The sequence below is a fragment of the Ixodes scapularis genome, unplaced genomic scaffold (assembly GCF_016920785.2).
Source record: "Ixodes scapularis isolate PalLabHiFi unplaced genomic scaffold, ASM1692078v2 PGA_scaffold7__128_contigs__length_106722199, whole genome shotgun sequence".
Taxonomy (NCBI): Eukaryota; Metazoa; Arthropoda; class Arachnida; order Ixodida; family Ixodidae; genus Ixodes; species Ixodes scapularis.
This window is the reverse complement of record NW_024609882.1, coordinates 21,829,011-21,854,630: the sequence shown is the minus strand read 5'-3', so window position 1 is coordinate 21,854,630 and position 25,620 is coordinate 21,829,011. Positions and strand designations below refer to the sequence as shown.

The window sequence follows — 25,620 nt, the reverse complement described above, 5'->3', positions numbered from 1 at the left end:
TAATCACGAGCTGGTACAAGCTTCCACGCGATTACTTCGAAATATTTTAACATGTAAATGAACAATCCTACATTTAGAACGTTATGTTTTAATACTCAGTTAAACTGTAGAAAGCTATTGTAGTCGTACTATGGCAAATCTGTAACCCACGTTAGAAATCGCATTTCCTCAATATGTGGGTACAATAGAACCCCATCGTTCAATTTGATGTTAATTTAATAAAGTTATTATTTAGACCTTGTATCTAAGGACCGCCTTTTTTCGAGTAGAAGATTAAACGGAATGTATGATCTACGCTTTGCGAATGTGAAACGTTTTAACGCAGTAGACTTAATGCATTGAGCATACACATTCACCTCAAAACCTATAACTTACTCAGTGAGATATGTGATTACGCGGTGGAGGCACATTTACTGTACATTACAGTAAAAAATCTGGCTTAGAGCCCCACATCTCAGAGCTTTGTTCTGAAGTTAAAACGTTTTCCCGGAAATAAATCGACATGGCTCGATCATATTTTTGCTGCACAGTTATTTAGTTTTCATGGCGGACAAGAATTCATTTTAACAAAACAAGCCTATACGTATAACTGAACAAACCTCTAGCGTGCCGAGCTATGTATAAAACTAAACTTGCATATTACGTTTCCGCGATATAAGTTATAACTCCATCAGACCCGCAAATCCTGTAAACCATTAAGCCATCTTGCTGAGTAGTCATACTGACGGTAAAGACGTTTTTTAGGCAGCAATATGTACACCCCTAACTATATTTCACTTTGCACATTTCGCTTGTTCACCGTGCGTCCACGTGAGGCCATTGCCTTCACAAATCGCACAAGGCCTTTAATACAATGCAGGCTTTGTACGAACTCGTTATCCCCAGTTAAAATAGCCCGGCATCCGTACGGCCTTGGTAACCTTAGTAGCCTAAATGCACTTTCATCTCCTCCGTCCTCATCCGTCAGAAAACAATCACCCTAAATTCGAGACTGCGGCGAGCGCGCTTTCTTTAAACGCGCAGGGACTCCTAAGTTGACAGTGCGGTGGGGGCTACGCTCTGGCCTGACCAATCAGCAGCCTCCCTTTCATCACGTGACCCAGCTCTCTGCGAGTGGGAGGGAGCAGGATCACGCGTGGCGCAAGACAGACGCATGGCTGACCTAACGAGCGCCTAACTTCCACCGCACTGTCATAGCTTAGTTAATGAACGGAGGATAAAGTCGAACCCTCATTTACCACTAACGCCCATTACGATTCTGTCACGACAATGGGGCACGCACGCACAAAACGCTGCAAACTGCCACTGCATACGCAAAGTTCGTTCCACAACTATATGTGGAACGCGCGAGAGTTTCTACACCAGTTTGACCAACGAGACTGGCCCATTTTCCCGCCCGCTGTAGCAAATTGACTCTCTGGTCTACCACAAAATTACTTGGTAAAACGACAACAACAACAACAACAAAAACAAGCTCGTTTGAATTGGAACCGGCCTCATCGAAGAGAACAATACACGGGTACTTGGACAAAAGGGCAGGCAGTATGCGCTGCGGGCAGTAACAATGAAACGGCAACCGTAACTAGAACTAAATCATCGCCGCTCGTGGTGAATACAAAGGGTTAAAGAACCGCGCAGTTCGTTCTAAACGCAAAGCCGTGCTCAAAATACACTGGTATGACCAGGCGACGTTTTCTATCTTTCTTTCTTTCTTTCCTACTTTCTTTTATTATGTGCATATATTTGAATCGGCTACAATGAGAAAGAAAGTTTTGACAAAGGAGGCAACACTGTGCACAATTAAAACTGCTTTACTTCGGGAGTTTGGTGGGTGAGGGTGGTGGATAAGCTAAATACGTGTGTTCTTAATGAACTGTAATTGTTTCTCGTTCATAAAGACCTTGTGACATTTAGTTTTAGTTTTCTTAAGCAATGTGCAGTAATGCCATTGGTCAGAGTTACATCGGAGGGCCTTTAGGAACAGTAAAAAACCTTATTTTGGATTAGAAAAAAAAAAAAAAAGAACTTTCCAAGTACAAGCACATATTCGATTCTCATTCGTTTTGTGTAAATGCCATGCTAAGAGCATGTGCTGGCGTTGACTTGCCCAACCTTGTTTGCTTCCCCAGTCATGTGCAGTCACTCATAAGCATTCGCTACAAAGCACAGCTAGCTTAAAGTTGCTCTCAAAAGCATCAGACACTACAAAGTTTTTTCAACAAATGCTAGTTGATGTTTAGAGCATGAACATGTTTGGATTGTTATTTTAGGTATATAGAGAACTAAAGGTAAATAATATATTGCTGAGTGCCTTTTTTGTTTTGTTTTTATATTGCTGTGTACTCTCCATTTCTACTTATGCATAGGATAGGACAGAGAACATTTTATTGTGCGTGCGCAGTGCTGAATTGCAATTTGTGTTTTCTTTTTTAACATGCCGGGGCATCAAAACGACCTAAGTATATAAAATAATTAAATAAATAAATATAAATTCAAAAACAATTGTTAGAATACAATAAGTTTGATTACCAAAACGAACATTTTGCTCATAATTAAATGTTCCAATAAAACCAATTCATACTTCAGTTAGAAAAAAAAGTGTTATTTAATAATGCACATTAATGACATTTCAATGTAGGGTTTTATTATTAAAAGTTGATGTAGGAGATATATGCCATATCATAAATCCAGGCAAACCTTTTTTTAGCTTACTCCCAAACATCTTTTTGTTCAATGCTAAGGCTAATGCAGCTTTAAATATGTACTTTTTCGGTCGACCGTGCCCTTAATGGTTGGATGACTAAAAAAGAGGGGGTAACTAAACGGGGGTTGCAATGTTTTGTTCGAATAGACTCGCTTTCCTTCTTAAACCTCGAATTTTAATAGAAATCCCGACCAACGACGCATAATAATAATCTTTATTTGCAGATAAGTTTTACCTCGAGTGACTTGCTCGGCTAGAACAAGAAAGGCGAGAGCCCGTACGTTTGTTCGTCTGCTGGCCAACCACACGGGGCCTGCAACTGGTCAGAATATAAAAGCCTAAAACCGCGTTTCGTTTTCGAACATTTTACTGCGAGGAAAAGTCATCACATCAGCATTCACCAAGCTGCTTTATTTTCTTTTTTCTTTTTTTTTTCTTTTTTTTTTTTTTTAATTCGACGCGTGTGCGAAAACAGTTCTTGAAAGCTCTCGAAAAGGGCTTTTCTCCTAAACGCGGCCGTGCTGCCTTGAAGAGACGAACACAATTTCACAATCCGTACTCGGCGGGTGTTGCTTCTCCGCAATGCTTCGGTGCAGGGTGAGAAGCGCACTCAAGAGAGCAAACTATAACCATGGCCCCCCAGATCTTCATGATATCTGAGGCCATGACATGCTATAACCCTCCCGAAGAGACCACGAACATTGAAATATATATTTCGGAGCCTCCGAGTATTGTCCATGTTCGATACAAGAAAACAAAATCGAACAGTGCGTTATTCTAAGAAATAATCAAATTCGTACAAGCCAACAGTAGCCATCCAGCAGCGTAACAGAGTGCGTGCTGCAAGTACAGTACTCAGAAAGAGGAATTTACTTTTGTCACAATGTTAATGTAGATTCATCGAATCCTGAAAAAAAAACATATATATATATATATATATATATATATATACTGGTTCGATGCTCCACCTTCCTCACCAATCGGAGAGAAGGCTTGGGCAGAAGAAAAACCTATTACGTAGATATCGATCGAAGAGACCTTGAAATCTGTTTCAGAGTCCCGAAGGGTTTCGTTTCTACAACAAAGTTGTTACGTAACCCGAGATTGCGTCAGAACTTTTTTGGTTTTTTGCCATTTTCGTGTCAATTATATAACCCGCTAATAAAACCGAAGACGCGGCGGAGTTGGCGTGCTTCGCATCCGTAATAGAATCCGGTCGATTTGAGTAATAGCAAATAAAAACAAGACGAAAAACTTCTCCGCGACAAGATACCAACGTAAGAAAAAATATAAGTTTAGAGGTGGGTAAAAGTAAAACGCGGAGAAGACTTGCAGTTTCGTCCAGAGTCGTTTCACTACAAGTCGTTTTAAATCATGCCGGAACTACGTTATCGGTCCTTTTATGTGTTTGTTGTTTCTAAATACGTTCAACGACGACATGTGTGAAGGAACGCGGATCGCCGATCGAAGCAAAAATGGCGTTCCCGGATCTGATACTTTTTTTACACTTTGTTTCAATTTAAGCATAGACTGATGCCAAACGGTGTGGTGCACCATATCTGGGCCCGCGAGGCTACCAGAGCCGATCAGGTAGCGATGAGGTCACTGTACTTCCCTCTCTGTGTACGTACCAAGGGCGACAAATTCAATACGAAAAAGCACTCGCGTAGTTTCAGTTGTTTTTCTGTCAAAACTGAAACACTAATTGACTATCAATGCCAAAAACTTTGATCAAAACTCGATATTCGACAGGTTCGACGAACCTTCGAACTCTTGGCGAAATTCTACCAAGTTCGACTAATCAACAGTGTCTGACGACCTCAACACAAGCAACTTCGATCTTTGGCGAGAAAAAAAGATAATTAAGCAGTAGTGTGTTAAAGATTTTAGGGAATATTGAAAAATATTTGCGCAATATAAAAGCAAACCTGGAAGATTTTAATGGAATTTGGTTATGTTTTCTTAAAACCAATATTCCCGATAAATGTTGTACTCTTCCGCCAGGCGGCGTCAGCTGTTCTAAATTTACGCGCATGCGCATAATTATTTTAGATTAACACTGAAGCGTAATAGTCAAATTTTGAACGAACTTTTATCGAACTTTTAATTTAAATTTCGAGGAAGTCGCACCTGGGCCAGTCGAAACCTCGGCGGGTTAACGACCTTTCTAGTCAACGAAAAAGAGTCAGATTCTATTCTGCGTTCGAAACAAAATTGAATTGAATTGAACAACTAGCCGGGCGTTGGAATGCTCTGTTGAAAATAAAAGTGAATTAAATTGAATTGGATTAAATCGAACTACTGACTGGGGTGGAAGGCGTTCCCCCAGTCAGTCAACTTAGGCGATAAAATTTCGTGTACGTCAAACATCTGAGTAAAATGATAAAAAAAAAGGTGTTACCCTGTTCGCGCGAAAAATACCGCGCACTTTAAGTGCTCGAATGCGAGACACCCAAGAGCTCATGCAGGTGATGTCATTTATTTATTTATTTATTTTTAATGCCGCTTTTTTAAATTGTACTTTATCGATGCATGTCCTTGAGGTCCCATATTCTAGAGGAAATTTCGAAGCAATTACCGCTATCGTCCGTGCTTCAAGCGATGTTTGATAGCACTCTAATTTAACAGAAGGCCCTGAATAAGGTGAGCAGTATTGACAAATAAAATAAAATATTTGCCTAGTGAGAGAAGCTTACCTTAAACTGGAGAAGAGCTTTCTGATGACGCCTGTGGCACGACAACGTACCCGCTCTTTTTCTGAAAAACAAGAAAAGGACGTGATGGAAACAGGTTAGCATGTTGAAAGCTCGCGAACTTTAAGAGGTACGACCACGTATTGCAAGAATCGAGGTAAGACAACGTAATGTAATATAAAGATGAAACCTGTGAAAACGTTTCGTTACAACGGGGAAAAAAGTATCAAGCTTGCAGGGATTTTAATGCGCAACTTTCTAGATGCAACCATGTTCTTTTCAAATTAAAACATCGTGGCGGTTGAGGTAAATACAGCAAGTTTCCAGCACCCGCTCAGCCGAAAAGTCTGCACGTCGTACAAACCTTCAGACGGTCCAAATTCTACTGCAGACAGAACCCCAAGACGCGGCTATAGCATATCAAAGGAAAGCATGATAAGCATAATTTCTTGCGTATATAGGTTCTCTCTCTCTTTATTTGATATTTAGAAATCTATCCTCGTCGCTACTGAAGCCCCATAAGCCTCTCCCCTGGCTGCGCCACTGCATCAGGAGTCTCTGTCTTCCTCGCATATTTTTTGCCTTGTGGGCCGAACGTGACGTCAACGGGCGAGATTGATTGCTAGCTCAGTGCGTCCGGCTGTCGGTGGCCATCGAGTTCGCACGTGTAGAGCAAATTTTCCGCGTTAGTTTGGAAGAAATGGCAAGAGCGAGCGCGTCGCTTTGATCGACGCTCAAGCTCCGTGCTCGCGCTCGCCAATGACACGAACGGTTAAACCGCAGCCACACTGCACATACGTCCGACAAAACACACGCAATGTTCGCTGCGGACACGACGACTGAATTACATGTGCGGACAGGCCTCAAGCATGGTCAAAGCATGTTTGCTCTATGTGTATGCTCGAAACATGTATGCAGACAATTTTTGCATTACCAATGTGACAAGATCCGTCACACATGGAAGATGGATGGATGGATGGATATTAATGGCTGTACCCTTCGTAACGGGCGGTAGCTTGCGCCACCTAGCCTAAGTCTAAAAAGTCTACGAGTCTGAGAAACTCTAAAAAAGAAAACACGCCTCGGACATTCTCTGAAGAGGCAGTCTATTGTATGTTGCATAAGCAGTATATGACCGCGGCTTAACCTGTCCCCGACAGTTTTCCGGGCGGCTGTTCGCCAAAGTCAAATGCCGTATGTAAATCAGAAGCAGCTCGCCTACAATAGTGTAGCTATATGGTCCTCGTCCCACGCGATTCCGCGCGATCGATCATGTGACACATGTCAGTCGCCGCCGCCGCCACCGCGAATTCCCGGAACCGAAAGCGACAAACCGCGGGGCCGCCGAGCGGACGTCTTCCCGAGGCCGACCGGTCCCTTGGAATGAGTCCAGTCGAGCGACACCGGCGGTTCCCCGCCCGTAGCAGACAACCCGGCGCCGCTGTTGTATACGGAGCAGCTCGGATGACGAATTGCATGCTCGCGACACGGCGGTTAACTTCCAGCCACCAGCCCGCCCGCCTAATCGAAATATCTACCGCCGTAGGACAAGACGGATAGCGCGAACTCTTACCGAACCTCAAGTTTCGACAGGTTCGGCGATCCTTCGAAGTTTGGGCCAAGTTCGACGAAGTTCGACTTTTGAACAATGTTGTCTGCTTTCTAAACAAATAAGAAGAAAAAAAAATGCCCGAGTTTAGACGGTTTGTCAATTGCAAGGAAGGTGTAATAACACTTTATGTTGGTGTTGTTGTCGTTTTGGGGGGAATTAGCGGAGGTAATTCCCCGCTAGATTTAGCGAAAATATTGAGACGTCACGTCACATGACAAGATGACGTCACGTGATACTGTGACGTCATGCGATGAGACCGAAACGGGCGAGGAATTCGGTCCGTAGAGAGTTCCCACACGTAGCTATCTAACCGTAGCAAATATTTGAAGAAGAAAACTGCGTTATATACAGTACTTTGTTTTATATTTTACATAACATATAACACTTCGGCTTTTATTGATAAAGTGAGTTTTTTTTTTAATGCTAAACAATATACACCCACAAAATGTTGTGCTTCCCTCTCCGTTAGGTGGCGTCAGATGGTTTCCAATTTCAATTTCATAGCATGCGCATAATATCCGGTGGTCAAACTTAAGTCGAAATATTTGTCAATCTTTGCGTTCGAAGTTCGAATAAAGTCGAAACTGTTCGAACTCGAATCTCGGCAGGCTCGCGACGTATCCCAATGAAAAGACCACCCCTACCCAAAAAAAGAAGAAAAAAAATTAGCGTTACGTAACAAAAGCAAGAAGACCAGAAAAAGACGACGCCAGAGTCAAGGCCGCAGGTGAAACCCGTGCACACGCTTCTATAGGGACCGTGCACTCCTTTTACTGTCAACTGCCTTGCACCGCTTTCCTCCCTCCTCTTACTTTTCACTCTGCATTGTTTTTTTCTGTTTCGTGTTTTTGTTTTGTGTGAGTTTACGAGGGGTGCTATTACGACCATTACACGGTCCCAGCAACTTCATATTTTTTTGTTGCCTTTTTTGTGTCACTTTTGTTTCTTTTTCCGGCGGGGGAGGTAATTTCGACACAAGGTCGGCCGATTCTCGGTCATTTTTATCATCAGGACGCTCCCAACTGTGAGGCTACGTCCGGTAGGGTGAAAAAAGCACTTCTGTTTATATATTTTAACGAGCGTTTGTCCGCTCCTGTTCTTTGGATGAGCGTTAACCAAAATTGAGACCCAGCTTCATGTCCCCTGTTTCATTCTTCATGTTGCGACAGTCTGGAGTTTGTACCGTATTTTGCGGGTATAGCCGTTATGAAGGAGTTTTAGTGGATCGTTCCAATAACTCCGATAACAATATCGATAAGATGCGTGCTCAAAGGCGTCATTAGAATATCCGCTATCATCATCGGGGTTATCGAAAACATCTATTTAAACTCCCTATAGGGAGTATTCACTGGACGCCATATATGGGGGTGCTGTTTAGAGCGCATGCTCAAAACGAGCTCACATCAATAGGCTGCTAAGACCGGCAGCCTTGATGGCGCGGAATGCACGTTGCAAAAGAACTGTGGAAGCTCGCCGTCAGCACGCGCTCAGCATTTGTGCACACAGCTATGGCCGCCAGTGAATACTCCCTATTAGCGCCGAGATGTTTCGGTGACGCCCTCTTATGGTTTCCCTCCGTAACGTCACAACTGGGATTGACCTCGCCGTGACGTCACCAGTTGTTATTTTGGCTACTTACCATCGGGTGCGACGACGAGTTCCATGGTGCGTTGAAAAAGCACAGCGGAAGCTAGGAGCCATCGCAATCCGAAACTAACACCGTCAAAGTTGACAATCTGACAATGCTCATATGCCCATGGTTTGGCCAATCGTGGAAAGCTGACCACAGCGACGCTTTTGGCCGCGCACATCGCTAAAAGGGGTATTCCCTGGCGGCGATGGCTGTGTACGCGACTGCTGAGCGCGTGCTGATGGCAAGCTTCTATACGGTTCTTTTGCAACGTGCATTCCGCACCATCAAGATTGACGGTCTTAGCCGCGTATTACTATGAGCTCGTTCTGAGCATGTGCTCTAAACAGCGCCCTCACTTATGGCGCGCAGTTGGCGAGGTGTCGCAGTGGAACTCGTGGGCGTTTTCTGGTTTCCTGTACGGCAGTGACGTCACATAACGTGGCGGCGCGCGAGACTGTGACGTCACTGGAAGCACTTCCCACTAAATTTATCGGACAATTATTTTCCGTTAAATTTGGAGGGGGGAATGTGACGTCACGTCTTTTTTGCTGTCCCGTGTATATTGACCGACACAGGCGTGTAAAAAAAAAAGAAAAAGCTCTTGAGAGTTATAATGTAGCCAAACAGTACTGCGAGTATTGTTTGACGTATAGAATATTAAAAGCACCGCGTTCCGGAAACGTCGTACAAAGTGCACACCTGCGCGTGCAATTGTACTGGATCTTTATACAACCCCGTTCGCAACCGCTTTGCGAACGCGGATCCGCTTCCAGTCTGAATGAGCGGTAACAGTCTTCATTTAAGTTAATGTAACCTCCACGTTATTTGGTTAAAATGCAAACTATTAGCACGCTTTACATCTTTGGAGACTTTTTTTTTTTAATGATATTGCAAGAGGTATCAGATACCGGCATCTATGGTGTTCTATTAGAATTCAGCCTCGCTGCATTTTAATCGACCTTGTGATGCTGCACACCTTCCAGGGTCGTCTTCAAAAGAAAAAAAAAAAAAAAAGTTAGCTTCTGCGCCGTCACTCTCCAGTTCCCCACACTCGCTCAACTTCCAATCCAAATTAAATCGAAATAAATCCCTTTGATTCGCAAAACAGGCCAAACATACGAAAAAACAAAACAAAAAACAGTCTGCTTTTTGTCGTTCTCTTGCTCGTGACTTCCGAAACAACTTGGGCAACACAACACCAACTGCGCTCCACACCTGCCAACAGTCGCACCACCCGCAGCAACGAATCGCCAGTCGGCTTCGTCACTTGCACGGTGGCAGCATCTGCCTTCATTAAAAGCCACCCGCCTCCGATCCACGAGCCGGCACGATGCCCCCCCCAAACAACATCGGAGTAAGCCCGGATGTCCAGAACGGAACAGAAGGAGGAGAAGGCAACGCCTTTTAATTAGGGATTTCCGGTGCGAAGCCACTGGCCGAGTTGCTCATCCCGTTGACACATTAGCTCACTTGCTCGAATCAGACTCCCTCTCGAGCACAGGCGGCCTCAGCTAAGCTGACAGTGCGATGGGAGCTACACTCTTGGCGTACCAATCAACTGCTCTTTTCTCATCACGTGACCCCACTCTCTGCGTGTTGGTATGAGCGGAAGCATGATCACGTGACTAAAGATGCACGTATGACTTGCCTAACGAGCAGGTAGCTTCTACCGTACTGGGAGCTTGAAGGTGCACGGAGTATAATTGCCACGCGTCGGTCCAGCAGAGAGGAACCAGGCACCGCCGTAGAGGTCCTGTTATGCCCCCCGGCGTAATGGCCCCCTTCTTTTCAAATTTGTTCGTCGGAGGGTTCAAAGGTTGAAAAGCTTCGGAAGTTTGGGACCAGCCCGTTCCCCTTTATGCTTCCTTCTTCAACGTGTGGTTGAACGGGTTTCCATTGTTGGGAGGTGTGCTCCTTTGACCGGAGACGGTTGGCCGACTGGCTTTGTTCACGGGGGCTAACTTGCCCGGTCACGCTCAAAGAACGGGGCAACGTTTCAGGAGCCACGCTGAATCGACCGTGGGGGCTGGGAGAGTCGTATGTGTTCTATAGGGTGAAGAATACACTTCATCCCTCTAGTCTTTGTAATGGTCCCAGAGAATACGACCCTTCGAGTTTGCCAGAAACATCTTGGAGGGTATGCACTTCAAAAAGAGCCCGTGAGTTCTCTTTCCGGCAGAACCCGGAGGCAGTTAATCACAGCAAACATCGAAGCAATTCCAGCGAATGACGAAGCTGGGATTACGAATAGACAAATAGAAATGCGATGTGTGCAAAGGACAACGAGCCTGACGTTTCACTTGCTCCTAGTCCCTTGGCAAATCGCTTGTTTTCTTTTTTTTTTTTTTTTTAGCTAACTTTTATTTTGAGTTTCGATATTCGTGGGGGTAATTCTCTATCTCTTTGTGATTGGCTGTAATTATGCTCTCCAGCAAAGCGAACTCACAGACCTTTCTGAGTGCATGTAGCTGTCTCGCTGTCTTTGTGGTGGAACGATGTACAAGATGCGTACCGAATTGCGCTATAGCAGGGGTGGCCAAACCGCGGCTCGCGAGCCGCATGCGGCTCTTTGCTTGTCCAAGTGCGGCTCGCGGATCCCTCGTAAGGGGACCCCCTTTCGCCCCCTTCCGCGTTTCCCCAGGAAAAAAAAGAAGGAAAGTATTTCAGAATAAAGCACACTGCAGCTTGCAGTTTGACAGCCTTGTACTCCCGTACGTACAGTCGTACAGCCTTGTGCCCCCATACGTACAGTCAGACTCTGAACAAAAGTTACGTTTGCCCTGCTCCCTCCCTTCCCTCCCCCTCCCCCTCCCCCTCCCCTCCCCTCCCCTCCCTCCCCCCCCCCCCCCCCCCCCCCCCCCCCCCCGCGGCTCTTAGAAGTTCCGTGGTTTTGTTTGCAGCTCTTAGGCCAGGCCAGCCTGAATTAGAACGGAAGGGAAGTCCTTCGGTTGTCCTGACTCCGGGGGAGCTTCGTAACCTTCGACAACGCTTCGGCGTCTTGAGAGCGTGCACGCGCAGTCAAAGCACGGCGGAAGGCAAGGAGCGCGTGCCGCAGGCCGGGCATGTAAAGGAAACGCCCCAAAACTCTCATCCCGTCGGCGACAACTGGCCAAGCGTGCAACCAAAAGAGTCGCCGTTGTCTCTCCACGATTGGTCAAATGCTCACTACGATGTCTTACTTTGACTTTCGTCAATGGAAATAAGAGCAAAAGTAGACTGTCAACTTAGAACCGTTTCGGTTTAAGATGGTGTTGACCACAAACTTCCACCGTACTTTCTACAGACACCATATCGACCTTGTCGTCCCCAACTGATTACAAGTAGTCAGGATCACAGCTCATGACGGCACGGTAAGGTAAGGCCTGATCGTGACGTCAAGAATGAGAATCGTAGGAGGGCGAAACCGAACCCTCTCAGCGCTATAATCGCTAAAATCGGTTCCCAGCTTTTAGCTCGTTCTTGGCTTCGGTTCCGGTCGAGCGATGACTTCAGTTTCTTGCAGCCAGAACGAGCAATCAGCACGGAATCCTTTGTTCACGCTCATTATCGGAACACGCGGTGAATGTTTGGTCTTCGTTTGAGGAACAATGAAACTTCCTCGCTTCGTCTGTGTGTGCGTGTGTCCGTTCGTCAACAGTGTGCGGCGAGGCGACGACATTTGTTTGCCTTAGTTCCACACAATCGGGGCCAGGGTACGCAAGCCGGATCCTCACTCTTCACAACACACGACCCATAAAGAAAGCAAACAAACGAACATACATTCATATCCGCGTGAGAACGACGTTCAAGCGCGCATTGTTACGAGACGTCAGTTTCAAAGCTTTTGGGAGGACAGGAGAGGCCCCAAAGGCAAACGTTTTTTGTGTTTGTCTTTTTGTCCTTCTGGGAGACCACGAGGACCGATAGCAAACACCGAAGACGCAAAAATCTGCATTTTGTTTCCAAGCCCGCGGTCATCTGTCTTTTGTTTTCGAGTGGGCTGACAAGTCAGGGATCAAGCCGAGTGGAACCACAAGCATGCAAACTTGTTTTGTTTTGTTTGTTTTTTTACATTGTGTGACAGGGCGCTAGGGGATTTTGGAATAGATGCGCATTTGAAAAAGCAGTCAGAAGGAAGCGAAGATGGCAAACTGCTTTGAGTTGTTGTGTGGCTGTATTCAGTGCCGGATTAAGGCATTTGGGGGCCCTGGGCTGAGGCTTTTATGAGGCCTCTACCTATGATAATGGTGGTGGTGATGATGGTGGTGGTGGTGGAGGTAACGATGACGACGGGAATATGTATATTTTTGGACTTGGTAAATCTAGATATGTTTCATCGTATGATTATTGTCGAGCCTTGTTTATATCTGTAGATTCAATGGAATTCAGGTTTTCCTTGTTGGCATTGAGGCGGATGAGATTGTTTAGAAGCTACTTCGCAAATTATTAACCCCTTTAGAAATTTATAATACAGTAATTTTGAGGTACAAAAATGAAATAAAAAAAAACATTGCGGAAAAATATTAGGATTTGTTCATATCCAGCAACTTAACCACAAAAACAAAACAAAAAAAAAACAAAAAAAAACACTAAATTGAATTCCGTTTAAAATGTTGGCTCCGTTCATGAATTAGTTTGACTAGAATTACAGCTAGATTCATAGAGTACATGCCCGGGCCAGTTTATACAAATTGGTCAATATGTCAACTTGTAGCACAGGTGACCCTTTTGCTAACATGTTGAGTGACATCATTAATCACACACGAATTGAGTTATGCAGCATCCGAAAAGGTACCTGCAAAATTCCCATTCTAATTTCACTTCCCCTAAATGGCATGCCTCGCAAATCGACAACTGCCACGAAAATCTAGAGTCCTCATTCTTGTAATTGTTCGAAATTATTGGAAGTGTTTTAACTTCTAACTAGCCCTCTGTTAATTAATTACTGGTGTGAAACGTGAAGGAAGTGACATAGGCAAGAAAGCAATGTCGTTGGTTGAAGCAGTCTTTATCGGGATCAAACTACTTCGTAAACGCTCTTCTAATAACTGAGCCCTCGTTTCGCAAACAAACACAGACTTCCACATTTAAAGCATAGGAGAAACTGCGTGCGATTCTATCAACCGCTGTCGTTCGGGCACATTTGCATTTAAAGAATTTATTATGAGAATCGAGAAGATGTTTTCTTTTTGTATCTACACGCTGTCTTTCTGAATGGGAAAAATGTTATCGCATCAGATTTAGTACTAATCTTGTTCTTTTTAAATGCAGTAGTTTAGACCTCGGCGGCCATTTTGTTCTGCGACTCAACGTTAAAAAATAAGAGGTTATACATCAGAGGTTGGTGAAATCATTGCAGTATTCGTATCAGTCGCTGGAAGGAAGAACGTTCAGTTGCACTGGCAGACCAGATATCGGCTCTAGAGCACTTCCTTGCAGTCCTCTTTGTTGGTGGCTATAGAGACGGTGTCCGGACGAGTTACGGGCAGCTTTTCGCTTGTTCCAAACTTATCGTTCTGGAATAAACTCCATGTGGAGTTTCGTGAAAAGGTTTAAAACAACATGCCTGAACCACCTGCGTAGCTTGCTTAACTCTTGCTTAACTTCCTGCCCACAACTGTCCGTAAAACACGCTAAGGGGGCCCCAGTACAAAAGAAAGCTCCATAACCGTCCTTCAATCAAGCTCCAATGAAAAAAAAAAAAATCTATCAAGGGGCTTGGGAGGCCGTGTTAAATTTTGTTGTTCTGGCACGCTCTTGTACAACGAGTTCACAAGCGCCAGCCGATCTAGAGACGGGAACTTTATGGCACCCTTGTTTCCTTGTTGAGGAAAAGAGGGGGATCAGTGGCCTAGCGGGCTAAACCGCACACCCAGCTCGACGCGCGTGAAGCGAAAGCTCGCGCTGCAGAACCCAGGGATCCTGGGCTCGAGCCCCACACCTGCCCGTTTCGATCTGGATGAGCATCGTATACCGGCGCACGGTCGTGTATTACTACTGCGCGGTGCGCGTTAAAGACCCCAGGCTAGCGGTTGTACTGCACTGGCTAAATTGCTCATCTACAGTGTGTGACTCGTCGCAACTTTAATGGCTGACCAACTACGCGCTGTATAAATATCCCCACAACCCCCAATTTTTTTTTTTGAAAAAAAACGAGAATGCCATTGCGCCAGAGGCCCTTCGAAGTGCTTTTTCTGCTTTCTGCCTAAACTTTCATAAATAAAAAGAAAAAAAAAAAGACTAACATTTCTAAATTTTCAGGGGCCAGCACGGGGGCCCCCTGACAGCCTGGGGCCCAGGGCTGCAACCCCCTTAGCTCGTACCTTAATCCGGCCCTGGCTGTATAGCAGGATGTCAGTATAGCCTAACCGGAATCGTAGATTTGGTTTGTACATAAGCTTGTGTTTGCTTGTGAAAATATTTTCACTAACAAAAGGAGGAAGGGTTTTCCTGAAGAAATCTGAATGACAAATAAAGCATTACATAATACTGTTTGTTTTGCCGGTGTCTTCCTTGAGGGAGACCAGTCTGAAGAGCAAAAGCAGCACCCAGATGCATTCACAGGTAGCTTCCTAACTGTTAAGCATGTCAAGCAGTGCAAAATGTATTAACATTTATTTGTAGCAAATATAGATGTGTAATCTGTATAAGTCAATGCACTAAAATTCAGCCAAAAGTGTTTTGGACATAGTTTCTAAATGAAAAAGACCTTGTTAAAATGGCCAAAACGGTAACAGTGGGCTGCGACCAGGCGAGTCCTTCGGCAAGCACGTTATCACAAAAGAACCATGGCTGTTCGTTCCGGAAGTGCTAAAATTCGTCATAAGTAAGCAGGGCAGCAGTCAATGAACAAATATAAACAACTGCATCGTTCAAACGGCACCACAAAACAATACTAAAACCAGCCGCTCATTCCGCCTGCAGAGCTGTCTGAGCGGTTCCCGCAGCTCTACGCTGCTAGCAGCAGCGCCCTCACGTACATACCTCGGCAAACCTCACTCATGATTGCCCTCACTCACCCTCACTCACCCTCATCTTCACAGGTGAGGTGAGGGTGAGTGAGTTTCTGAACCAGCAAAATTCATGAGTGTGAGGGTGAGTGAGGGCCGTGAGGGCTGTGAGGGCGGTGAGGGCCGTGAGGGCTGTGAGGGCGGTGAGGGCCGTGAGGGCCGTGAGGGCGGTGAGGGCCGTGAGGGCCGTGAGGGCGGTGAGGTCCGTGAGGGTCGTGAGGGCCATGAGGGCCATGAGGGCCATGAGGGCGGTGAGGGCGGTAAGAGGTATGAGGGCCATGAGTGCGTGAGGGGCGTGAGGGCAGTGAGTGGCGTGAGGGCCATGAGTGCGTGAGTGGTGTGAGGGCGGTGAGTGCGTGACGGTGTGAGGGCCATGAATGCGTGAGGGCAGTGAGTGGCATGAGAGGCGTGAGGGCCGGGAGGGCGGTGAGTGCAAGAGGTGGTGTGAGGGCCGTGAGGGCGGTGAGTGCGTGAGGCCCCCTTCAGATCGAGCATCTTTCTCAGCAATTTTGGTGTTAATGGCGGGTTGTTCTCAAGCTTTCCCTAGATCGACACGAATTGCTGAGATCGGGTCCGGCTCGAAAGCAACTCGGAGCAATTCCAGTACGTTTGAAGCGGCTGCATCTAATCAGGGACGCAAAATGTTTACGTGATACCTCGTGCCGGTGATGATGACACCGAAAGACTTGGTTCTCGTTTGAAATCGATCGTTTTTTGGAAATAAACTGTTTCAGAAAGGTGCATTAGTATTCTTAACGAGATTTAAATGCATAAAAACACGTTTATAACGCGTAATTGTGTCTAAATAGTGCAAGAAAAATAAAATGTTATGATGACGATGGCAAATTGCAGCAATTGGTTGCTGCGTGTGATCGCGGGCGGCGCGTGTTGCTGGTGTTGCGACGTAAAGTTTTTGGGCGAAATTGCCCCATCTGAAGCTGGCCTGAGTGGCGTGAGGGCCATGAGTGCGTGAGTGGCGTGAGGGTGGTTAGTGGCATGAGGGCGGTGAGTGGCGTGAGGGCGGTGAGTGGAGTGAGGGCCTTGAGGGCGGTGAGGGCCGTGAGGGTGGTGAGGGCGGTGAGGGCCGTGAGGGCGGTGAGGGCCGTGAGGGCGGTGAGGGCCGTGAGGGCGGTGAGTGGCGTGAGGGCTATGAGTGCGTGAGGGCCGTGAGTGCCGTGAGGGCCGTGAGGGCCGTGAGGGCGGTGAGGGCCGTGAGGACGGTGAGGGCTATGAGTGCGTGAGGGCCGTGAGGGTGGTGAGGGCGGTGAGGGCCGTGAGGGCGGTGAGGGCCGTGAGGGCGGTGAGTGGCGTGAGGGCCATGAGGGCGGTGAGGGGCGTGAGGGCCGTGAGGGCGGTGAGGGGCGTGAGGTTCAGTGAGGGTGAGTGAAGGGCTGAAGGTGAGTGTGACTGTGAGGGTGAGGGTGAGTGAGGGGCTGAAGGTGAGTGTAGCTGTGAGGGTGAGGGTGAGTGAGGGGCTTAGGTGAGTGTGGCTGTGAGGGTGAGAGTGAGTGAGGGCGACCTAAAATGCCGACCTCTGCGAGTCACGTACCGCGCGGAACAGTCATCGCGAGAAGGACCCTTCCTCCGCCGCCGCAGTGCACACTTCCCCTTCTAGCCCACTGTATTACTGCGTGGCTCACGTTAAAGACCCCAGGCTAGCGGTTGTACCGCACTGGCTAAATTAATTGCTCCTCTGCAGCTGAAAGACAAGTCGCCAGTTTAGGTAGACCGACTTCAGGCTGCATAAACATGCACACAAACACAATTTACTCTTTCCGGCAAGCAGGCAGGGGAGGCAATGGCGCCACTTTCCCAGAATCCCAGAAGGACGCCTGAACGCCGATCTCTGGCTTGAAGGGTGGTCTCATGTTGGTCTCATACCTCCCACCATATATAATTCTGGCGCTGGTGACAACACACAATCATAAGTGCTCAATTTTGTGATCAGAAATGTTAGGATTTTTCCCATGCACGTTTTGTTGGGTAGCAATCTCAAGAGTGAGAAAAACAAAATGTTGTGAGTAACCATGTCGATTTCGTGTGGGACCAAATGGCGGATGTTTCGGGGACACTATTAACTCCTGAGGGAAAAAAAATAATGGGAATCTGCGGTGTTGGTCGGTTTTGTTTTCCGAGGAAAATTTCAGGTTACGCAAACGTTGGAATCCAGTTGGTTTTATGCGCATCTAATATGACCCTCTTTACGTCTTCCCACTATTCATTCCAACAAGAGCTGACGTTTTGACGTCTTCGCGCGGTGTCGTCTCCTCTTCAACCTCAGATTCTCGGCGCACTCTCCCCTTGTCAGGGAAGTTAAGAATCACTCGACTGCACTGAATGTGACCCTTGGTACCGAGCAAAGCACATACTATACGAGTACGAGGGTAAACCTGCATCAGCAATCCCGCCTGCGATGCGGTAACAATGACTATGGGGAGAGCAATTTCGTCCGCTTCTTGCACATGGATCGCGTTGATGTCAGAACGCCGAGCTCTTATTGGTTTATTGAAAAAAAAAAGAGTGGTTAGACATTGAGGCATCTAGCATTGAGGTCTACGCGCTATCCTTCCAATCAAAGCCAATCGTAGCTCGGCGTCGTTTTGACGAACCCTGCGCAAGAAGCAGACGACCTGCTCTTCGCATAGCAAACGATCTGTTTCCAGAGTCACAGACGACCTGCTCTCCTCATAGCAAACGATCTGTTTCCAGAGTCACAGTTACGCAGTTACGCTGGTAGCACATCATACAAAAGAGAATGTGTTCGCTACAGATATGATGGTAGAACTGTCTGCGGACGGTTTTTGTATACGACCCATATGACCGTCAGGCAAAGAAGAAACAGGCCTCAGACAATAGGGAGTTTTAGGGAACCGTTTTTGCACATCCTAATTCAGTACGACGGGCCCTCCGGTACGAACTGCGCATGCGCTACTGCAGATGACTCACACATGTACAGTTCGTGCCGGAGGTCCCACCGTACCTCATCGGACGTGTGAAAACGGTTCCCTAAACTCCCTATTGTCTGTAGACTGTCTTTCGTATAGGGTGTAAGAGCAGTGTGACCTCGGACCTGGTACGTGACTTACTCGCCAATCAATGTTCATTTGGCTCACTAAATGTGCTATCCCATACTAGCGGATGATCTCAAGAGTTCCTTACAGCACAAACAAAGGCAAGGAACTTTCTTTTTAACGATGAAATTTTGTTTTTTGTGCTGAGGTAGATGAGGGGTCTGCGTGCTCACCCGAACAGGCGCCGAGGATGCGTCCGTCCGCCAGCGGCTGAGGACGACGGCGAACAGGAGTCCCGCCATGGCGCAGATGGACACCACGGCGGTGACCACGGTGGTGCCGCTGCCACCCGCCGCGCCCCAGCGGGACGACGGGGATGAGTGGTGCCTCGAGTGCTTCTGCAGGTGGCCCGCGTGGCTGCGCCCGTGCTCCGATGCTTCCGCCAGGTCTGCAGGGAAGCAACGCGCCGGCCTCGCGCGTCAGAACTTTCGCACACGTTGACCGAGATCCCAGCAAATATCCCGCGGTGTGTGTGTGTGTGTGTGTGTGTCGCGCTTCGCGAGGAGTTGGGGCCCCGCTAAATTTAGCGGAGAATAGCAGTGTCACGTGACACGGTGACATCAGAGGGCCGTGAAGTCACGGAGAGACGTGGCGTTATGCGAGGTCACAACTTCCCCGGTAAATTAAGCGGGATGAGATTTCTCGGTTATCATCTGGCGGTGATATATAGTGTCCCGTGACGTCTTGGTGCAACGTGACCACGTCAGGGGACCTCACAGCGTCATCTGACATTGCGGCGTTGCGTGACGTTATGGCGTCAGGCGTCGTCACAGTCCTATACATCGAGACAGTCCGATAGGATATACGACTCAATGAACCTGTGTGGAGTCATGTGTGCAGCAGTTCACTTGCACTACAAGGCACGGAACAGCCACTTGTTACCCCACGAGGAAGGCTTAACGTTTCACGAATTGTGATGCCGGATAAGTAAAGGATAGGTGTAGCGAACACATCGTGGCATTTCACGCTCCGATTTGTTTGTAATTATTTTCACGGTTGTGTTCTGCGTTGGCTTTCAAGTCGACCGCGATTGCGCTCGATTGTTCCAGGCTCCAGCCAAGTTGTGTTTTTAATTAAAAAAAAAGTTCATTTAAACGCAATTTATACCCTTTAAAAGTGATCCCTCAATTTCCGCATGATGGCGTTATAGAAGTGTCATGTCGTCGCCCTGTCGACATCCGCTCGTAGACTTCCGAGGCATCATTTCTTGCCAAAATTTCCCGCCATAAGCAAAAAGAAAAAAAAAAAGAAAAAGAGGGCATTTCTTCAAGCCTCGAATTCAACGTCGAGAGAAGACGGTAAAACAGCGCATCATATTTTTCCAGGTTGTCCCAGACCACTCGAAGCGACGCAGATAACAGCAGCATGCAGCAGCATGCACTAGAGTAGACAACGGATGACCTGTAGTAGCGCTGTTTGCTCGAGCGGTGCACCCTCGTCCGGTATCTGACGACAACACTCAGGATCGCACAGCTGACGCATGCGGCGCGCACTGTCTATACGAAACGACACTTTCTTCTTCTCGCTCCTCCCGGCCTTATCGTTCCAAGGCCGCGAACACACGTGCGCACGATATCCAGCGCTCGAATATCCGAACAAATAGAAATACCCTTCTCCGTCTTGTCGTGTATCTCTGTGAACCCATTTCTGGAATTCTTTGTAAAAGAGCGGTGGCGAAAAAAGACAACAACCCGTGGAGGGTTAGGTCGGTCGGTGCTCGATACGAAGACAATAACGGTGTTGACGTTGCGTACGCACATATACTGAGTGTTTGTAAGGAAAGATAACCGTGTTTTTCGACCAGCGCAAAGAGACTATACGCATCGTACTTGAAGCTGAAACTTGCTGAGAATGCAGCCTTGGCGGTGTTGATAGAATTCAAAAGATTGATAACATGACGTTCCAGCAGCATCAAAAAATAAAAGTGAAGGACGGAAATTCTTTATGAACCTGAGTCCATATAGTCTAATTTCGTCAAAAAAACAAAAATGACATTGTGGGCGCTTGTACTTTCCATGACGAGCGCCCGGCACATTACATCCCTGCTTACAGTCGACGTTACTGCTCACCAGCCCCGAATGCGCACACTATCTCACACAAAACTTTTCGGCAGTTTTCGTAGATCGTTTCCGCCGTCAAGCAACGCTCTCCGGATCAAGGCTAGAGGGCCGCGCATGCGCAGTAGGGGCGTCTTCGTTGCGGACGGCGCAGCGGAAAGGACCGGCGTAAACGCCTTACGAAAACTCTGCGGCCAAGTTATCTGGAAAGTCATCTTCCATCCTCGGAGAATCGGGCAAATACACGCACGGGACGTCTACTTCGCACGACCCAACTAAACACACATTATAAAAAAAGATATTCGTAAATGTAATGAAACATATAAAAAAAATCAAGATACATGATTGCTCTAAATGGCAATCAAGAAACTTTCATTGCGGTTCTCTTCCGAAGAAGCTCGTCCTTCAAAGCGGCGATTACAGCTGGCTTTAGTATATATACGCGTCTGCAGAAAACAATGATCGAAGAGTTCGTGTAGGGAAAAGAAAAAGAAAAGTAATTCTACTTTTTGAAACAGGAACTCTCCATTCTTTATTTCCTTTTCGAAAATTCTCATTCCTGCAAACACGCTCGTTCTTCAAGAGCGCGCGCATGAGCGTGACGTGCGCTGTCAAAAGTCAAATAATTAAAATCCATAAACTAGATCTCAAAGGAAGATATACATATACACAGGTATATTCACACAGTCTCTCCAGGGAGACCTCGGAGAAGGAGCGGCGCATCCCCGGCCCTATCCGTCTTCCAATTAGACCAGCGCCGAGTCGTGACTTCTTGTTACCGATACGAATTCCCACCGTCCGTATATCGTCTAATTAAATCAGCAGCTGCCCGTTTTCAGTCTATTTACGGGAGCGAACTATAGAAAGAAAGATAAAAAAAAATAGAACGACGTGAGAGCGGAAGAACTTGTTGCGAGACCCTTTTCTTTTTCTACCCGCTCTCCATCTTTGAGCTCGTCTCCGACAAAAACAGCGTGGAGAGCGCCACATTAATGCGCGAAATGTAAAACGAGCACGCTTAATTGGAGCGTTGCTCGACTGTGTGTAATATATACACGGGCATTGATGTGTATATTCAGTGCGCGTGCACGCGTAAGATTCCAGAAGTTAAGACGAGAAGAAGCAAAATTTGAACGAGACACGCGTGTCACTTGACGTTTCACGCAGCCTCGCCTAACGTCATTTTTTTTTTTCGTGTTTTTTTTTGCAAAATGTCGTGGAACCTGAGAGTGCGGCAGCGCTTTAACGTGGACCGCAGTCAAGGCCAGGAGCGCGGGCCTCATGCAGGATCGGCGGTGCAGCGGGAACGCCTCTATACCAAAGCTACAAGCGCGCTCGCGTACGTATAGCATATAGGTCCATGGTGTATATACGATGAGCAGAAGGTTGATGTCGCCCTACCCCGTTGCTTGCACAAAATTTTGAAGCTATAGTTAAATAAAGGAAGGTCTCATTAACCCTTCGGGATCAGCAGATCATCCGACCTTGTTTAGAAAAAAAGTATCTACGACGAGAAAGCGTTTATTCATTGCCCCACGGACTTGGTGCATGCATATGCGATGCGGAGCGCGCTGGTTCGTCTGCTTCTTTTGCATGGCGGGTTGCGGTGACTTCAGAACGCCGAGCTTTGATTGGCCCTGACCGAGGGACAGTGGTATAGACCACAAAGCAAAGCAGCCTTGAGGTCTACCCACTATCCCTCATTCAGAGCCAATCAGAGCCCGGCGTTCTGAAGTCACCGCAACCCGCCATGCAAAAGAAGCAGACGAACTCGCGCTCCGTAACGCAGCATACATCTATCCGTCGGATAAATCGTTGAATGCTGCCTTCAAATCGACTCCGTTCGCCACGCGTTAAGCAGGCACATAGATCGATCGATCGGGTTAGAAACTCGAACGTCAATAAGAGCGCACTCTAAAACTGCTGTCACACTGCTATATACGTCATGTAAAAGACAGCCTCCAGACACTCTTTGAGGAATGTTTTTTGTTTTCTTTGTATATGACACTTTTGCCGCATTGGTCATATAGACCTTTTCTGTGTATACTCTCGTCCCCAGCCACCTAATAGAAGTATCCGGTATGGGCGACGAAAAAATACTAAAACGTTTCAACCTGAAAATAGTCAAATACAGAGCAACGTTGATGCATCGTCCTGGAAGCCGTGGAGCCGGCGGGGTTTGCCGCGCATGCGCAGTGGGGTAGCGTGATTATGTCACCGCCGGAGCGCCGTGTGAAAAAGGCAGACGTGGCGCGCTACTTGTAAGAATCCGCTGCGTGTAGGAATGCTTTCGCATTCCTACACGTAAACAGTCCTAAGTGTCTAATTTGTTTTTCTTGTCATTACGTTGCAGCGAACGCCGTGTCTTTTGCATGGCGTAAGAACAGCGCGACTAACGGCTTTACGATGTTTCGTTGAAATGTTTCGCTCTCGACTGAAAGCGCGTTCGCGACAAGTCATGACCTGCAGTTTAGTCGCACCACGCAGTTCACGAATTCGGAACCTACGGAAATACGAACTTACGGACAATGCGACCTTCTGCCACAGACGCGGCACGACCGTTTTGTTCTGTCAGTTTCCCCACCGCTTGATGCACCTGGCGTCGTTGTTTTTGGTAAGTGGATAAAAAACACGGCGTGCGTCGAGAAAAAAAAATAAATATATAACGCGCATAAAAGAAGGACGGCGTAGAAAGAGCGGGAGAAAATTACGGAAGTGAGATAAGCCAACAGGTAGGCAGGCGAGCGATAACCGCGCTTAATATGCATATATAATGTATAAGCGACTCGAACTCGCAGATAGCAGAAGGATAAGGGTAGACGGGAGGCTGCGCGCGAGCATCTGCATGCGCGCGCCTCGGTGTCGTAAAACCGACGCGTGATACGCGAACTCCACGGACGTGTGCTATTGTGTTTCTTTGTCAGACACTGTAATGGGGTTCATCTTTACGAGTAATCCTTACTAAACGCACCAAGCTAAAAGGGATGGCGTACCAAAAGAGTTACATAACCTAGCACACAAGGCCCCGCCTTATTGAGGTCTTTGTAACGCCTTGGCGTCTGCCCATACCCGAAGTGCGTGAGCTTAAAGGGGCGTCGCAACGATATTCATTCATTTGGAATGTTTTTTTCCCTACTTTACACGAGTTTATTGACACCAGTAGGACTTAAGTATACTCGCACGCAACGCCATTGACCAAGAAACCTCTCTGTTTCGATAGGATTTCGCGAATAAAAAAGAGCGTTTTCTTTCCATCTCTTCTTCGCAAAACTTGATGACGTAGTTCGGAGGTCGCAGTGTTGACATAGTGCCCCAGTTACGACATTTGAATGCGGCTCATAGATTGGAGGGGAGCATCGACCCTTTCACAAATTCGGTGCCATCTAGTGAAGCAAACATTGTCTACATTTTGGTACGATAATGGCGGTTAAAATCTAGTACGTATTCATCAACGGCACACGCACGAAAGTTGGGTGTTTTTCGCTCAACAGGCTTTTCTCTATTTGCTTAATTTCCGATAGTGTTACGAACACTGAGTACGAGGCGTAAACTATACCATTCATCGCACTTTATTGTAATGAGATGTCTTTTGCGTGCCGAATCCGAACGATCCAAGAATTTACACGACCTATTGAAATGCGTAGCGCACATAAGCTTATACGGAGTATTCACTGCGGCCATAACTGTGTCATTACCTCTTAGACGGCTGTCTAGGAGGTGCATGCTGGCTGTGTGTGCGCGACTGCTGAGCGTGTGCTGACAGCGAGCTTCCACAGCTCTTCTGCAACGTGCATTCCGCACCATCAAGGTTACCGGTCTTAGCTCTTTATGAGCATGCTCTCTAAACATCGCCCTCAAATATGTCGTCCAGTAAATACCTATATAAGTCTCGTCACGGTGACAACGAACAACAATACAACGAGCTAACGTCTGGAATGTTTGACCTCCGCATAGGTAACGACAGGCACCGTGCCTGTCTTCAAATTCTTTCTTCAAAACCGACCAAAAGACCGACATTAGCATGTCCAGAGTATACCACGGCGAGAAGTTTGGGTGTCGCCGCTTGGTGGATTTTTTTTCACAACCCAGAGTGAGGATACTTCAACTTTCTCTGCAGGTGCAAGCACGTGCAGTGTCGAGGTTCTACGCACTAAGGGCTGAACTCCATGGACCGAATTAAGCACGTGCAGTGTCGAGGTTCTACGCACTAAGGGCTGAACTCCATGGACCGAATTATGCGACGAATAACTGAAGACTACGTAACCACTAACCGGTTGTTCAGGCTGCAAGTTAAAAAAAAAAAAAAACGCGGCTTTTTTTTAATTATTATTATTGCGCGAGAGAGGTTAACGCGTGGTTTATAGGTTACAAACAAAGGATTCATTCCAAGTTACTGAAAATACAAAAAAAAGAAATAGCTGTAGCGTCCCATTAAGCGTATGTTCAAGCACCATGCCGACAGCAGCTCCACCGCAGCAGCGTGACGACAAAGCCGTGTGTTGGTCTATACAGGTCTATATAGAGTCACTCATAGCTTATAAAATGCCGGGCCTATTATCATTCGCGTTTCTTGCTCCGGAATTCCTTCTCCGGTGTCCTCATCTCGGGCGCTTCCCATAACTAAATTGGTGCACTGCGGAACCTACGCTGTAGTCTTCACTACGTGACACGCAATGCGGAGGGCAAGTTCGTCTGCTTCTTGCGCAGGGGGCAGCGGTGACGTCATAACGCCGAGCCCTGATTGGCTGATCGCGCCCCCCTATCTGAGCGTCGTCTGCTCCTTTGCAACGTCGTCTGCGTCTGTCTTACGTTGCCTGCGACTTTCGGAAGTGCAGAGGCCAGATGCACGGAACGATCTTAC

The 25,620-nt window shown here is 47.1% G+C and overlaps 1 protein-coding gene across 1 annotated transcript in view; it reads right to left on the bottom strand.

The window, feature by feature from the left end:
* The window catches only part of LOC115314433, a 69,132-nt gene that overhangs the window by 569 nt on the left and 42,943 nt on the right, over positions 1–25,620 (bottom strand). The window contains exons 4-5 of the mRNA XM_040223176.3: positions 18,876–19,090; positions 5,401–5,461 (exon numbers count right to left, since the gene is read on the bottom strand). Coding sequence (XP_040079110.1) covers positions 5,402–5,461; positions 18,876–19,090 — 275 coding nt within the window. The 3' untranslated portion in view covers position 5,401. The remainder of the gene's footprint in view (positions 1–5,400; positions 5,462–18,875; positions 19,091–25,620) is intronic.